General features: G+C 46.9%; 2 protein-coding genes across 2 annotated transcripts; one reads left to right on the top strand and one right to left on the bottom strand.

The window, feature by feature from the left end:
• Window positions 1-1,938: 1,938 nt before the first annotated feature.
• PSPN (persephin) lies at window positions 1,939-2,935 on the top strand (the record flags this gene model as incomplete). Its single annotated transcript, XM_083419113.1, has 1 exon — window positions 1,939-2,935. A coding segment is annotated over one exon (414 nt), but the record flags the coding sequence as incomplete, so codon positions are not given.
• Window positions 2,936-4,406: 1,471 nt separating this feature from the next.
• ALKBH7 (alkB homolog 7) lies at window positions 4,407-10,744 on the bottom strand. The gene is made up of 4 exons (XM_083420711.1): window positions 10,428-10,744; window positions 8,657-8,830; window positions 6,233-6,357; window positions 4,407-4,860 (listed from the first exon to the last, which is right to left on the bottom strand). Exons 1-4 carry the CDS (start codon window positions 10,719-10,721, stop codon window positions 4,725-4,727), a joined length of 729 nt encoding a protein of 242 aa, XP_083276837.1. The 5' UTR covers window positions 10,722-10,744; the 3' UTR covers window positions 4,407-4,724.
• Window positions 10,745-16,667: the final 5,923 nt, after the last annotated feature.

A 16,667-nucleotide genomic window follows, 5' to 3' on the forward strand; every position in this document is an offset into this window, starting at 1 on the left:
TGGCTTTTTTAGCTGCCGCGTCACACTGTTGGCTCATGTCAAGTTTGTGGTCAACCAAGACTCCTAGATCCTTTTCACATGTACTGCTCTCAAGCCAGGTGTCACCCATCTTGTATTTGTGCCTCTCATTTTTTTTGCCCAAGTGCAATACTTTACATTTCTCCCTGTTAAAATTCATCATATTTGTGACCTAGGTCTCTGTACCAGCGCTCTAGCTTTTTGACCACTATAACTGACATAGCACAGTGCGCAAGGATCAGGCAGGATGGCAACAATCCCTTGGGGGTTGAAACGCAGAATTGGCCCCGTCATGGAGAACAGACTTCCCCAAACATCTGGAGGGCCACAGGCAGGCAAAGGCTACCAGAGAAGGGTTGGGTATCTGATTGTCCCAAGGGTACCAGTCATCTTATTCCCAGATGGGGCTCAAATATTGCAAGTGATCCCAGCTTGGAGGTGTGCGGAGGGGGAGGGCTTGGGTGTCAAACCATGAGAGCAGGACATTTCTTGCTTTAAATTGGATCCACGGCGAGACTCCTTACAGGGTCCCCGCCGCGGGATCACATTCACCCGGTGCTATACTAGCTGCACTGGCTCCCAGTGGAATACAGGATCAGGTTTAAGGTGCTGGTTTTAACCTTTAGGGACATGGGTGGCACTGTGGGTTAAACCACAGAGCCTAGGACTTGCCGATCAGAAGGCTGGCGGTTCGAATCCCTGTGATGGGGTGAGCTCCCGTTGCTTGCTCCCTGCTCCTGCCCATCTAGCAGTTTGAAAGCACGTCAAAGTGCAAGTAGATAAATAGTGCAAGTAGATACCGTCGGGAAGGTAAACGGCATATCTGTGCGCTGCTGCTCTGGTTTGCCAGAAGCGGCTTAGTCATGCTGGCCACATGACCCGGAAGCTGTACGTCGGCTCCCTCGGAAGCTGCCACAGTCGGCCACGACTGGACCTAATGGTCAGGGGTCCCTTTACCTTTAACCTTTAAAGCCCTATACGGCCTAGGACCCTCATACCTACGGGACCACCTCTCCTGGTATGTCCCATAGAGGACCTTACTGCAAACAAAAACATCTTGGAGGTCCCGGGCCACAGAGAGGTTAGGCTGGCCTCAACTAGAGCCAGGGCTTTTTCGGCTGTGGCCCCGATCTGGTGGAATGCTCTGTCACAAGAGACAAGGGCCCTGCGGGACTTGACATCTTTCCACAGGGCCTGCAAGACAGAGCTGTTCCACCAGGCCTTTGGCCAAGGCACAGTCTGACCCCCTCCTTTGGCAACCCTCACAGAACTCTAGCCCAATGGTTGCCATTAATTTGATTTTGAATTGATTTTAAAATGAATTGATTTTAGAATGCTGTGTTACTTTTCTTGTTGTTAGCCATTCTGAGCCCGGCTTTGGCTGGGGAGGGAGGGATATAAATAATTTTATTATTATTATTATTATTATTATTATTATTATTATTATTATTATTATTACAGTGGTGCCCCGCAAGACGAATGCCTCGCAAGACGGAAAACCCGCTAGACGAAAGGGTTTTCCGTTTTTCAATGCGCTTCGCAGGACGAATTTCCCTATGGGCTTGCTTCGCAAGACGAAAATGTCTTGCGAGTCTTGAGATTTTTTTCCGCTCCCCACCCCCTTTTTCTAAGCCGCTAAACCGCTAATAGCCTTTTAGCAGCTAATCCGCTAATCCCTTAAGCCTTTAATAGCCGCCAATAGCCGCTAAACCACTAATAGCGCTAAGCCGCTAATAGGGTTGCTTCGCATGACGAAAAAACCGCAAGACGAAGAGACTCGCAGAACGGATTAATTTCGTCTTGCGAGGCACCACTGTATTTTTTATTATTATTATTATTATTATTATTATTATTATTATTATTATTATTATTATTATTATTATCCCCCACCTGCCTTACCCCATTCTTCCTTTCCTTCTCATTTCAGAAACACAGACCTCTCAAGGACCATCCCTGGACACGGCAGGCCTCCAGAACAGCCTGCTCAAGTCACCTCCTAGCCCAGCCAGGAGCCGTCCCAAGCGGCGCGCATGGGAGAGGCCCGAGGACCGGGAGTGCCGCCTGCGAAGCCTGCAGGTTCGCGTCAAGGACCTGGGCTTGGGCTACAGCTCCGAGGAGACCATCCTCTTCAAGTACTGCAGCGGCAGCTGCCCCAAGGCCCGCAGCAACCATGACCTGACCCTCTCCGCTCTGCTGCAGAGGAGCGAGATACCGGCCTTGGGGGACCCCTGCTGCCGCCCCACACACTATGAGGATGTGGCCTTCCTGGATGACAGCCACCAGTGGCAGGAGGTGGAGCAGCTTTCGGCCGCTGCCTGCAGCTGTGTGGGCTGATGGTGGTGTTGTTTTTGAGGGGGCGAGGGGAGGGATAAATGAAAGCAGACATGGGGCAGCAGCAGAGCCCATAGTAGAACAGGCCACCTTGCCCCACCAACGCAGTCCATGGCTCAGAGATGTGCTTTTAGCCACCAATTAATGTGCAACTAACAAAGACGTCCCAGCAAGGGGTGCCCAGGCCGCCACGCTGCTCCCCAGTTCCAAGAGCAAAGCCATTCCTCATAACTCACAGCCTAGGGGAGCGGCCTAAGGAGTGTCACACCCATTACTGGTCCCCTGCTCCTCCCTAGGACCACTTCACTTTACAAACATGCGGTGTTTTGACCAGATCCTTTCCGAATTAGGTCCGAGAGGCTGGGGCAGCACCGCAAGGGCTGAGCAAGCGGATATATTTATGGGTTATTTCTAAGTTATTTAATTTATTTCTTCCCCTGAACAGGAGGAAGGCCTAGCAGTTGTGCTAGCCTTTGTCCAAACTGAGCTCCCCTTTACGAAATAATAATGTATATGCTGATTTCTCATGTTAAGAGGCTTGAGGGTATTAGTCCCAGACATGCAATAAGAATGACTGACTTGTAAATACTGGTGTCTATACAATAAAGAGCAAGCAAGGAAATGACAGCGTCTACAGTTTTGGGGTTACCAGCACACATTGGGAGGACAGGTTGCTTGCTAGATTCATGGGAGGAAAGACTGGATGAGCAGGGTATTATTATTAATTATTATTATTATTATTATTATTATTATTATTATTATTATTATTCCCCAACGGATGACCTGAGCTAAATGATAAGAGACTGCTGCACAGTGACCCAGGCAATGCCAGGTATAGAAAAGCAATGTACTGCAAAAGCAATACCTGATCAATAATAGTATTACTATTAGGTACCTATCCATGGCCTACTTTTAAAATGAGGCTGCATTTTAAATTGCATTTTAACCTGTATTTTAAATCCCCCCATTATGTTTTTATTGTAATTTTACTGGAGTTAGCTGCCCTGAGCCCGGCTCTGGTCACGGAGGGTGGGGTATAAAAATATATATATTATTATTATTACTATTTGATGAACCAAGGAAAATATAAAAATCAGAAAGAGACCCTGGCAACAAGCCTACATTCTAAGGAAAAACATATACAGGGGTTGTTTTTTTAATTAAAAAAGGCAAGTGCTTCTCAACCATCCCAGCTCCACAAGCATCATGAATCTTTTTCTATTTAAAAAGAGAGGGAGGGAGGGAAGGAGGAAGGGAAGAAGAGGCAGTGAAGGACAGTACAGGGTGAAAAGTCAGAGCAGGAGGAAGATGGCCATGTGCATCTTATAGATAAAAAGTGGGTCCTTTCTTGCAGGCTGGAGTTAAAGGTGGGTCCAAGGTCTTGAAATGGTGGACAGGCATTTTCCTAAATTCTCCCTCCCTGCACCACCACCAATTGATTCAAGGATTATGTGAGCTACGGATAGGAGTGCTAAGAGTGGAAATTTTGTGAGCACTATAGTCTCCCCTCTCTCTTTCCACATCCAATATCAAATCTGCACCTTGTCTTCCATTTTTATGTTTCAATTGCCAGCTATCTTCATGGACTTTCAGTGCCGCAGGCCAGAAGCAGGGTTTTTATTCTACTCTATTTCCACTCTTTGCACACCTCTCCAGTATCGCAATCTAGGAGGACCCTGAATTAGCCTCTGAATTATTTTTGGATCACATGAATACTCAGGCTACTGTTGAGGATCTCATGACAGGTCCTTGTAAGGCCCACTTTGAGGGACACACCTCACACAACGGAGAGCAAATCCCAGCTGTGAGAAAAGGCAAAATTTCAGGCGATTTGGGTTTTGAATTGGGAAAAACAAGAAAAGCTTTGCCATTCTGTTCACACCAGCGAGTTGCCACGGACCAGGTGTGTGATTCTCCTCATGACCTCCACTTTTGTTAGTTAGAGAGCCTGTAACCTTCCATTGGACAACACCTGTTTAGCCTCCTTTGCTGAGTTCGCCATTTTGAAACAGCCTGTTTGACAGCGAATGCAGGCAAAAAAACTTGAGAGCAACATATCAAAGAAGAAGCATCAAGATTTTTATTCCCTGAGATGAACTGTACATTCATGAAGTATGTTTCGGCCCATTTCTCCAACTCTTTGCAGGGCTCCCCTCTTTCCCATCCACTAAGGGCAAAACTGCCTTAGATCTTGACCATCCTCAGACTCTCCTCCTTCTGGTGCGCTGAGGAGAAAGCCCATCCATCACTTACTCCTGGCTGCAAAGCTGTGTCCCATGGAGCCAGGAGGGCAGGGCAGAGCCACAATTTCAGAAGCGTCCCCACTACCACCAGATGAGCACTTAAGAGATACTCCAAATGGAGATAGTCAGGTTCTATGGTGGAGTAGATGGCAAGGGGAGGTTTCGGCAGATGACAGAGATCCTCCGCTCCCGGGGGATTTTCTTTCCACCAAAAAAGGATTCCTCATCTTTAAGGATCTCATGAGTGAATTCATAGCGAGCCGGCCCCCTTAAGACAAAGAGGAAATTACTCAAGATACCAGTGTGTTACCATAACTAATAATAATAATAATGCACACACACACACACACACACACACACACTGTTTCCCCAGCCACTCTGGGCGGCTCCCAACAGAACATTAAAAACACGATAAAACATCAAACATTAAAAACTTCCCCAAACAGGGCTGCCTTCAGATGTCTTCTAAATGTCAGATAGTTGTTTATTTCCTGGACATCTGATGGGAGGGCGTTCCACAGGGCGGGCGCCACTACCGAGAAGACCCTCTGCCTGGTTCCCTGTAACCTCGCTTCCTGCAGTCAGTGAACTGTCAGAAGGCCCTCGGTGCTGGACCTCAATGTCCAGGCTGAATGATGGGGTAGAGACGCTCCTTCAGGTATGCTGGGCCGAGGCCATTTAGGGCTTTAAAGGTCAGCACCAACATTTTGAATTGTGCTCGGAAACGTACTGGGAGCCAACGTAGGTCTTTCAGGACCAGTGTTATATGGTCTCGGCGGCCGCTCCAGTCACCAGTCTAGCTGCCGCATTCTGGATTAGTTGTAGTTTCTGGGTCACCTTCAAAGGTAGCCCCATGTAGAGCGCATTGAGGTAGTCCAAGCGGGAGATAACCAGAGCATGCACCACTCTGGCGAGACAGAGTGGAAGGAATTTTGCTCCAGGCAGAAAAAGAGACACTGTGATCCACCCAATAGGTCTCTGTGGCTCAGCTCCAGGACTTGGGTATTTTATATCTGGCTTCACTGGGCAATCCTAAAGAAGACCTTCTGTTTTCAGACACTAACTGTAGAGATGCAGTCTGCAGATACACGCACACACACACAAAACACACTCATCTACACCTCACAGCACTTCATGTATATGAAGAGCTTAGGACCTTCATGAATTCCTGTAAGACATCAGACTGGTTCACACATAATGTGAAGCCACAGTTCCTTGATCCACAAATGAGTCCTGAGCTCATATATTCCCCTCTCCCCTCTTTTTGGGGAACAGAAGCTTCTGCTGTTGAACAAAACACAGTTCCTTGTAACATCCAAAAAGCAGGGAACCTTGATTTGCGAGAACCAGTATCTGAGTGGGGTTCATCCCCCTGAGTTTCAGCGTAACAGGGAATGGTGTTTAAATTGTTCTGAAGCACGCCTTGTGGCCATGCAGAGAAGCGGAAGCAGGAACCTAGTGCTCCCTTCAAAGAACGCTTTGCAAGGGGATTTTGACAGGTAAGCAAACAACAAGGGAGGACTCTTGATTCATCACTGTACTTTCTCAGAGGCATCTGTTGGGAGGTAGGATCTGGGCTACATAGTCTCTCTGCCTGTAATCTACCCAGGCAATTCTAACATGCTAATATGGCTTATTACCTGAGGATGTAGAGAGAACGGCGTTCAAGAAGCAGGTCCAGCCAGTCATGCGCGTTCTGTTCACTGACCAGGCGCATCACACTTGAGGACAGCAGGGAAAGCCCTGCAATGGTGCAGCCACAGAACTAGCAGACGGTTTTTGAAAAAAGGAAGGGGGAAAGAGAACAGAATGTTTAATTCTGTAATCACAACCAGTCCTTTAACACAACCCAGAAACAAGAGCACCTGTGAGAGGTGGGGCAGGAAGATACATTTACACGGGGAGAAAGGTGATAACATTTGAACACATTTTCTCAATGCCTGAACTGGGGTTTGATGTTGCCAAGAAGAGGCACAAAATTCAATGGGACCCACGTCTGAGTAGACATGCAAACGATTATGCTACAGGAATCATATTCTAACACAAATTTTCAAAGCAACAATTCCCCAATTGAAGCAAAATCTATTCTAATGAGAAAGCAACGCCAGAAGGGAACAGACAAGCCTGGTTCTCACTGACAGGGTAAATCTGTATTTGAACTCTTTCCCTTGAATTCAGTTTGAAGAAATTCATGCGATGAAATCTTCCAACAAACACAGTCCCCACGGCACAGAAAACTAGAATGTCAGGGAGAATGAGAGGCTAGAATCCTTCCCACACATGCAGGGAGCTGCTTTGCACGATGGAGCATTCAGACAGACGAGCCTCCAGCTGCGGTCACAGGTACTGCTGCCGTCCAAACACAAGTTTACCTTCTCAATGAGAACCAGGCCTTCTTATTGCAACTAAGGGCCAACCTTTTGTGCATGAATGCACAGCAACAAAAGGCAGGCGCTCTTCTTGAAAAAGCCCTTAAAGGTAAAGGGTAAAGGGACCCCTGACCATTAGGTCCAGTTGTGACCGACTCTGGGGTTGCGGTGCTCATCTCGCTTTATTGGCTGAGGGAGCCGGCGTATATCTTCCGGGTCATGTGGGCAGCATGACTAAGCCGCTTCTAGCGAACCACAGCAGCACACGGAAACGCCATTTACCTTCCCGCCGGAGCGGTACCTATTTATCTACTTGCACTTTGATGTGCTTCCGAACTGCTAGGTGGGCAGGAGCAGGGACCAAGCAATGGGATTCGAACCGCCGACCTTCTGATCGGCAAGTCCTAGGCTCTGTGGTTTAACCCACAGAGCCACCCACGTCCCAGAAAAAGGCCTTAGGCCAATGCTAAATATTAATCTACACAAAAAATATGCCTCTTATTCATGGTCACTTGGGGTCTCCTGCTGCCCACCTGCACTTATTTCAGTCACAGTTGCCTGATGTTGCTTCCCATTCATTTTGCTGGCTCAAGGTGAAGGGGGGGAAGTTGCCATATTGCAAACAAATCCATAAGGACTATTTATGGCTGATCAGATCAAAGTTCCCTCTAGTACCACATCTCTCCTACCCTGGCCAGTCAGGTGGCTCTAGGTAAAGGTAAAGGGACCCCTGACCATTAAGTCCAGTCGTGACCGACTCTGGGGTTACGGCACTCATCTCGCTTTATTGGCAGAGGGAGCCGGCGTACAGCTTCCGGGTCATGTGGCCAGGATGACTAAGCCGCTTCTGGCGAACCAGAGCAGAGCATGGAAACGCCGTTTACCTTCCCGCCACAGCGGCACCTATTTATCTACTTGCACTTTGGCATGCTTTCGAACTGCTAGGTTGGCTCTAGGAAGCCCATAAAGGGCACCTAGGGAAGGGGTGGCCAACATGGGGCTACCTTTGTAGGTGACCCGGAAACTGCAATTAATCCAGAATGCGGCAGCTAGACTGGTGACTGGGAGTGGCCACCGGGACCACATAACATCAGTCCTGAGAGATTTGCATTGACTCCCAGTACGTTGCCGAGCACAATTCAAAGTGTTGGTGCTTACCTTTAAAGCCCTAAACGGCCTCGGTCCTGTATACCTGAAGGAGCGTCTCCACCCCCATCACTCAGCCCAGACACTGAAATCCAGCGCCGAGGGCCTTCTGGCGGTTCCCTCTTTGCGAGAAGTGAGGTTACAGGGAACCAGACAGAGGGCCTTCTCAGTAGTGGCACCCGCCCCGTGGAATGCCCTTCCTTCAGATGTGAAGGAAATAAGGAGCTATCCTATCTTTAAAAGACATCTGAAGGCAGCCCTGTTCAGGGAAGTTTTTAATATTTAATGCTGTACTGTTTTTAACACTTGATTGGGAGCCGTCCAGAGTGGCTGGGGAAACTCAGCCAGATGGGCGGGGTATAAATAATAAATTATTATTATTATTATTTACCAGCCAGCACAGATCATAACCAGGAATGAGGCATTATAGTCCACAGCATGCGGAGGCCACCCCTATTTCCAACCCCTGCTCTGGGGCACAACCCTCCCCAGTTATCAGGATGCTATTCTGCAAAGCTGCAAGGAGAATACCTGGCGTGTTTGCCTTACCTTGACACTGTCTATGTGAGGCTTTATGTAGCCAGTTTTATCCAAATCCAGGACGTGAACTTGAGCGAGCTGCGGCACTCCCGGGGGGAAAGCCGTATCCCGGACCCTTTGCAGGATCTCCTGACACTCCTTACTCCAATGCGATCTTTCTGTCTCGCGGTACCTATGAATAACCTACGGGATGGAGAAGAGATTTCGTGAGATGTTTCGGAGGCCCCCGGTGGTTGAACCTGCCCAAGGCCTGGAAAGAGGAAAGCCCGCATCTGAAATTGGGAAAGGTTGTGGAGGAAAGGGCTCAGGTTTACTGCATGTACAATGTTAAAGGAAAATATAATGAAAATGATGTATAGATGGTACTTGACCCCTGTAAAGTTAGCAAATAGCACAACAGTGATAATCTATGCTGGAAATGTAAAGAAAAAGAGGGTACCTTTTACCATATGTGGTGGACCTGCCACAAGGTGAAAGACTTCTGGGAGAAGATTTATAATGAGCTGAAAATAATGCTGAAATACACATTTGTTAAGAAACCAGAGGCCTTTCTTCTTGGAATAATAGGTCTGGAATTGCCCAAGATTGTTTTTGTATGCCACAACTGCAGCTCGAATTCTATTAGCCAAGAATTGGAAAACACAAGAAATACCAACAGTGGAGGAATGGCAGATGAAGATGATGGACTTTTCGGAGCTAGCCGACCTGACCGGAAGAATCGACCAGGAGGAGGAGGAGCATCAGGAAGAATGGAAGAAATTCAAAGACTATTTATCTAAATATGCAAAGATAAATTAAATAGAAATACTTGCAAAATAATAGTTAGGCTAAGGATCTGAATATGTGAAATTCTAAAACAATATGTTTAAAGTTAAGATGAAAAGAGATAAAGATGTTAAGAGGATTAAGGAAATTTTATGAGATATTATTTTGGAAAACCGTTACAATGATACATAATGAAATTCAGTCAAGCGAATTTGACGAAGTCATTGAACTAGGATATTCATATTGGACCAAGTTCAGTTATGAATTGTGTTTGTCTAAAAATGTGGAAAACTAATAATTTTTTGGGGGGGGAATTATAATTAATTGAAAAAAAAAGTTGAAATATACATTTATAAAGAAAACAGAAGCCTTTCTTCTTGGAGTAACAGGTTTGGAATTGCCCAAGAAAGATGTTAAAATATTTTTGTATGCCACAACTGCTGCTCATATTTTGTTGGCTAAAAAGTGGAAAACCCAAGAATTACCAACAAAAGAAGAATGGCAGATGAAGATGATGGATTTTTCAGAGCTAGCCGACCTGACCAGAGGAGTCCGCGACCAGAAGGAGGAGGAGTATCAGGAAGAATGGAATAAATTTAATGATTATTTAGTTAAATTTGTTAAGTTAAACTAACTGGAAATAGCTTGCAGATACTTAGGATTTTATTTATGTTAAATGAATTAATATGTTTAATTCTATAAGGTGAAGATTTAAGGATGTTAATGTTTAAGTCAAATTTCATAAAAATTGTGATTTGGAAAACTGTTAAAAGGACATGCAATGAAATTCAACCAAGGGGAAGCGAGGAAGTCACTGTAATTTTTAACAAGGCTATGATTTATGTTTGCTTTGTTTGTTTGTCTTGTGTGTTTGTTGGTTTGTTTATAATATTGTGAAAACCAATAAACTTTTTGGAAAATAATAATAATATTTTTTTGGAAAGAGGAAAGCCCCCGTCTCCCCTCCACTTCGCGCGCCCACCTCGGGCGCCCAAGGTGCCCCGGGGATACCCACCCCGTCCCAGTGCGCGTCCTGGTAGCGGCCTCGGCGCAGCGGCGCCTCCACCTCCCGCGCCAGCAGCGCCTCTTCTTCCTCGCTCAGGAAGTCCGGCACCACCGACGCGCCGCCCGCGACCAGCCTCCGCAGCAGCGCCTCGCTCGACGCCACCGCCGGCTGCTCCGGAGCGCCTTCCCGGCCGTGCAGCGCCCGCTCGGCGCATCGCCGCGCAGCACAGTGCGCCCTCCGTGCGCCCAGGGCGCACCGGCTCTGCATGGCCGCTGGCGGGGCAAGGGCGAGCTCGCGGTGCATGCCGGGCGCGCCGACACCCCTCGCCGCATGCTGACGTTCGCCTTTCACGGATCCCGAGGACGGGAGCCAGGAACCCACGTGTTTGCTTTCTCCGCCCCCTGCCATCCTGTCCCTTTAAGGAATGCGCCAATGTTGTGGTGCGTCCCCGCTTTGGAGCTAGTTATCCGATCAAGCTTACGTTCTTCGTTTCATGCTTTCAAAGAAGGAAAATCTCCCAAGCGGTCGACCACACACATTGGGACAGCAAATAAAACAATACGGAACAAAACATTAACTGAAGAAAGCAAGCCAAATGTCAACATACATCCAAAACAACTTTTATTGAGCTGTGTTTCCAAATGGCACCCACCGCAGTCTTGGGTAGCTGCTATAAGGTCCCGAAGGTGAACAGATCTTTGTATTTGTGGTCAGCTTTAGAAGGCATCCCTTAGCTTTCTGAAACCTTGTTCAGGGAAGTTTTTAATGTTTTTTTAATCGCATTTTAAACATGCTGTTGAGAGCCGCCCAGAGTGATTGGGGAAACCCAACCAGATGGGCAGGGTATAAATAATAAATTCATTATTGTTATTATTATTATTATTACTTGCATAAGCAAGCACGTGCACCTGGGCAGAAATGCTCCGGTTTCTTTTGAATCTTGGAATTGTAGAGCTGGAAAGGTTCACTTGAAGGGGTACAGTTAGGGTTACCCCAGAAAGCCCTAAAAAACTGTTTGCGAATTCCCCCCCAGCCAGGCCTCGGCGTACGCATTTTAAAAACTGCAATTTCCTCTAAGACAAAAAGCACAAGCTAAGCAGTCCTCTTTGTAACAAAAACGCTGTAACAAACCTTAGAGCTGAGAACAGAAAACCTTTCGGTTCCCAGATAGAAGCAACCTTGTCCTGGTACATTGATTTGCAACATACTTCCGGGAACAGAACCAGGGAACGAAAAAAAGCAACATTCTATGTAAGAATCTGTGAAGGGGGACAGGGAAAAAGGGGTTTGAAAAAAGGATAAAACCTGCTTGTAAAATGTTTTCGGTGCGGCCTGTCTTTTGTGAACTGAATCACACAGGTGCCTCTGCCCCTCCGGATGGCAGAATAAAACGCTCTTTCTCTGGATTAACCCCTTGGTGTCGTTTGGCTCCTTTTGTCTCTGCTCGGGTGCAACAATTATTCCTACCCATGGATTAAAAAAGGCTAGGTATTTCTGGTGCATCGGCCCGGGAATAAGCACGTTCCCCGAGATCGAGGGACAAAGAGGTCCAGGGCGTCACTGCAAGGCGAGCAGCTCAGGATCCTGGGTCAACAGTTCCAGCGCGCATCCTGCCATCTTCGTGGGAGGGACTGGCCACCCATTCCTGAGTGGACACGCGACAAGTGACGGAGAGAAAGAGCAACGGCCGTGCAGAAAGAAGGTACCTCGAGGAACAAGGTAAGCTCCACAGGGATAGGTGGGAGCAAAAGAGAGTCTGATCAACTCCGCCAGCAGGGTAGAAGAAGTGCCACTGGTTTTGGTATTGCCCAGAAAAGCAGCAAAAAGGATGCTGCAGGGCGCCGGTCGAAGTCTAAGCGCTGCCGGTTATGGTTGGTTTTGTGCCCAGAAGAAGCAGTAGAGTGCTCTTGGGCCCCGGTCGAAGTCTAAGCGCTGCCGGTTATGGTTCTTTTTGTGTCCAAAAGAAGCAGTAGAGTGCTCTTGGGCCCCGGTCGAAGTCTAAACACTGCCGGTTGTGGTTATTTTTTTGGGGGAAAGGGGATTGGGGGAGGTGCATGGGTTTTTGTTTTTTTTCTGAATGTGCGTGTGGGGACACTCTAGTGAATGTTTTGAGTGTGTGAGATGTTGAAAGCAACGTCCGGCCTGTGACTGAGTGAGAGAAAATAACGTTAGGAGGGCTGAGTGTCCCAGTGTCCCAGTGTCCCCAGGATCCCAGTCATGGGAAATAAAAGCAGTAAAACAATTCTTGAGACACCACTACAGAGCTTTCTGGAAAACTGGAAAAGTGCCATGAAAGCAGAAGAGTGGGGATGTAAACTCAAAAAAAGCAGACTCCAACATTTATGTGAAGTTGACTGGCCTTCGTATTTACGAGAATGGCCTCCTGGAGGATCCTTTGATCCAAACTTGGTCAACATTTTATGGAGTAACATTTTCAAGGTCCACACAGATCAGATTCCCTATATTTCTATCTGGAAAGCCAATGTGGATCAAAATCCCTCATGGCTTCGGAAAAATAGAATTGTGACTGCCCAAGTCAAACTGTGTTCAGTACAATTACAAGTTAAAAAGCCACCAGTTTTGCCAGTCCTGGAAGAGGAGATAATTACCCCACCACCACCATATGCAGCAACTGCACCAGGGCTAAATGAGGTTCCCCTTACCCAACCCCCTTTTGATGCAAGCAAGGAAGGTGAAGAGGAAGGTGATGATTATGGTGATGATGATGACTTCAGAAAAACTCTAGATAAAGAGATAAGATGGACTAGTAAGCAGTCTGACAGAGTGTTCCAGTATGTAGAACCGTTTAAAAGAGTGAGCTGGATGTGGCTTCTTGGTTCTAGAAGCAGCACAATGCAAGGATGTGAATTGGCAGACAGAAAGAAACAGAGCAGAAGGCTTTGAGAGCCGCATGGGACAGAACTGTTAAAAAAATAGACAATTAAACCCAAGGGATTGAAATCCCTAGGATTACAATATTGACCATTGAGGAAATCCGCAAGATATATGCCCTCAGGGCAGCGGACAATACTGATGTTGCAATTGAGGCAGCTAAAACTCCACTTTGATGGCCCCACCCCAAGTGTACGACCCCCTGGAGTCATCCGATGTACAGGACCACAGACCTCCAAGCACTTTAAATCAGAATCCTTCTTTCGAAGAGGACCCAGCCAAAATAATTAGGGGTTTGTCTTCAAGCAGCCAGAAAGCCAAAAATGCAAGAGGGTGTCCACGGGAGGGAAAGAAGACGCCTAGGGAAGAAACCAGTGCACCATCTGCAGGCAAGAGGGTCATTGGGAAATGGAATGCCCATAGGCCCCACGCCCGACACACCCCACCCCCACAGGCTGGGAACAATAAGATTTCTCAAAAATGATTTCTTCTCATCTCTGTTCTTGCTAAAAGACTGTTGCAGCTAGAAGCGAGTGAACTAACTGTTTCTAACATTCATTCATGCAAGTAACAGGACATCAGCTTTTTTTTTTTTTTTCCCTTGTGCCAGGCGCTTGGAGGTAGCTTCAGAGCGTTATCTCTTGGCTGCTATCCCAAGAGGAAAATGCTGCATTCTCACCAACCAGCTACCCTGAACCCCACACTGTCTGGATTTATGGTTCAGCCACAAAAAACCCAGAAGGCCAAGGGTTACCCACCCCCCTTGCCCCAAGCACTAACCTGAGGAAAGTGACTTTCTTAAAAGCAAGTGAATGCTTTCTGTGAACTTTGTCAAGTTTTTCTTTTTAAGGTGCAATTTTACTCTGAAAAAGGAGCCGCAGCATAACATAGGAATTTTGAAACTTTGAAACTTTGCCAGAAGCAAGGAGCGCATTGTTCTTTCTACAGAGACTGGCAGTCTTTGGCAAATCAACTGAAATTTGCAACATGTTTTACAGGCCACGAGAGCTCTGAAACTTAGAGCACACGAATGAGACTTTTAAAAAAAAAATCTCAGCTGGCAAAACTAAACCCAAGGAACAGAACTGTTAACCCCTTGTGAAGTTTCCTGCCAAGCATACCCTTTTGAATTAATGTTTGCTAGGCCTATACCTTTAGGTGCAAATGCTATCTGTCAATGTACAGTCGTTCTGCCGTGTGTTTCTTTTTCTCTTCTCTTGACAGGTAAACCGGCCAGAGGCTGTCCTGTTTCTCTACAGCTGTTAAAGTCACCAGCATCTGTGACACCTGATCTGCACTGGCCCCTTCGACTCACCCCAGACGTCCAGACATCGCTCCAGCCCTGTTGGAAAGGACCACACATCGTCTTGCTTTCTACTCCCACGGCTGTTAAAGTCTCTGGCATAGCTCCTTGGATACATCATACCCATGTAAAGAAGGCCTTCTCGGATTGGACTGTTACACCGCATCAACAAGAGCCGCTTCGACTCACCATTTCCAGACGTGCTCCAGCCTGCGCTCCAGCTCCTGCAACCAGCGTGGATTGAAAGGGGACATTTTCTTTCCTTTCCTTTTGCATAACTGAACTTTATTGAAGGTACCTGCGCCTGGTTTGCTTTACGCCACCCCTGCAGAGGAGGGTGTCTAGTGAGTCTTTTCTTTCAGCGTAATTACACCCCAGCCCACTCTCTAGCACTTACCTAAGCCCCTCCACATGCATACAATGGCTCAAATACGACTGTGGGTCCCCGTGCTGGTATTTCTGCATAATCAGACTCCAGGCAGTGGTAGAGATTGTTGCTAACACGACAGCCACGGCCCTTAGGCTAATTGCCACGCAATTGGATGAGACACGCAATGTGTTTCTCTCAGTCCGATTAGCGTTGGACTTTCTCCTGGCGCAACATGGCGGCTTTTGTGCAGCATTAAATCTCACCGGTGGGGCCTGTTGCTTTAACATCTCTGATCATGGTGTGGCCATTCGCAATTTGGCAGCAGGACTTGAAACAGTGGCCCATATTCCTACCCAAACCTGGGAGGGATGGGAGATGTCATGGCTTGACTGGTTGCCAAAACTAGGATGGGTAAAAGGCCTGTTTTTGCTGCTGCTTGGCCCACTTTTCGTTTTGCTAATTTTTTGCTTTTCTGTACCTTGCTTGCTGCAATGCTTGCATACAATGACACGCAATATGATTTCTCGCATGCTTCGCCCCCAGATTATAGCTCTGACCCAAGAATATCAGCCTGTGCCTTCCTGGGACGAGCCTTTTTGAGAAAAAGGCTGTCCAAAATTGAGAGGTATGGAATGAAGGGGTACAGTTAGGGTTACCCCAGAAAGCCCTAAAAAACTGTTTGCGAATTCCCCCCCAGCCAGGCCTCGGCGTACGCATTTTAAAAACTGCAATTTCCTCTAAGACAAAAAGCACAAGCTAAGCAGTCCTCTTTGTAACAAAAACGCTGTAACAAACCTTAGAGCTGAGAACAGAAAACCTTTCGGTTCCCAGATAGAAGCAACCTTGTCCTGGTACATTGATTTGCAACATACTTCCGGGAACAGAACCAGGGAACGAAAAAAAGCAACATTCTATGTAAGAATCTGTGAAGGGGGACAGGGAAAAAGGGGTTTGAAAAAAGGATAAAACCTGCTTGTAAAATGTTTTCGGTGCGGCCTGTCTTTTGTGAACTGAATCACACAGGTGCCTCTGCCCCTCCGGATGGCAGAATAAAACGCTCTTTCTCTGGATTAACCCCTTGGTGTCGTTTGGCTCCTTTTGTCTCTGCTCGGGTGCAACAATTATTCCTACCCATGGATTAAAAAGGCTACACACTAAGGTCATCTAGTCCAACCCCACACAAGGCAGGACTTGAACCCATGACCCTGAGATTAAGGCTCTCATGTTCTAGGACTGAGCTGTCCCTTCGCAACACACAGAGTAGCCCTGAACGCACTGGCTGCAAAAAAAATAATAATCAGGAAAAGAGAGTTAACTAAAATCGCTTTAAGTTGTTGTGGTGATTTAGAGGTTTAATCTCAAATCAGGCTGGATTTCAGCTTGTTTGTGTCTGGTATCTTCTCTTGCTTACATTAGGTTCTGTATTATTTTATTATAATTCCACTGCTACCAATTTCTCATGAGCTTTGTAAGCTTATGGGGAGGAATGTGTGTATGTGGGGTATGTGTCTTTTTGTTTTTCTTGTAAGTCCCTTTGGGTTGCCTTGGGCAAGATGAAGGGGCTAACAATATTATTATTATTATTATTATTATTATTATTGCCAGTCCTCAGCACAGCAGCTGGTTCCCCCCCTCCCTTCCAACTACTTTGCATATGTTGTTTACAATGGACAGGATCACACTA

The sequence above is a fragment of the Podarcis tiliguerta genome (assembly GCF_965153285.1).
Source record: "Podarcis tiliguerta genome assembly, chromosome: 17".
Lineage (NCBI taxonomy): Eukaryota > Metazoa > Chordata > Lepidosauria > Squamata > Lacertidae > Podarcis > Podarcis tiliguerta.

Bases quoted from the DNA above. Each gene is read 5' to 3' on its own strand.
- ALKBH7 (XM_083420711.1), bottom strand. From the start codon at position 10,721: ATGCACCGCGAGCTCGCCCTTGCCCCGCCAGCGGCCATGCAGAGCCGG. The intron at 8,831-10,427 runs GTGGGTATCCCC...TCCATCCCGTAG, and splicing joins AGGACGCGCACTGGGACGGG to GTTATTCATAGGTACCGCGA. The intron at 4,861-6,232 runs GTAATAAGCCAT...CTTTGTCTTAAG, and splicing joins CGTTCTCTCTACATCCTCAG to GGGGCCGGCTCGCTATGAAT.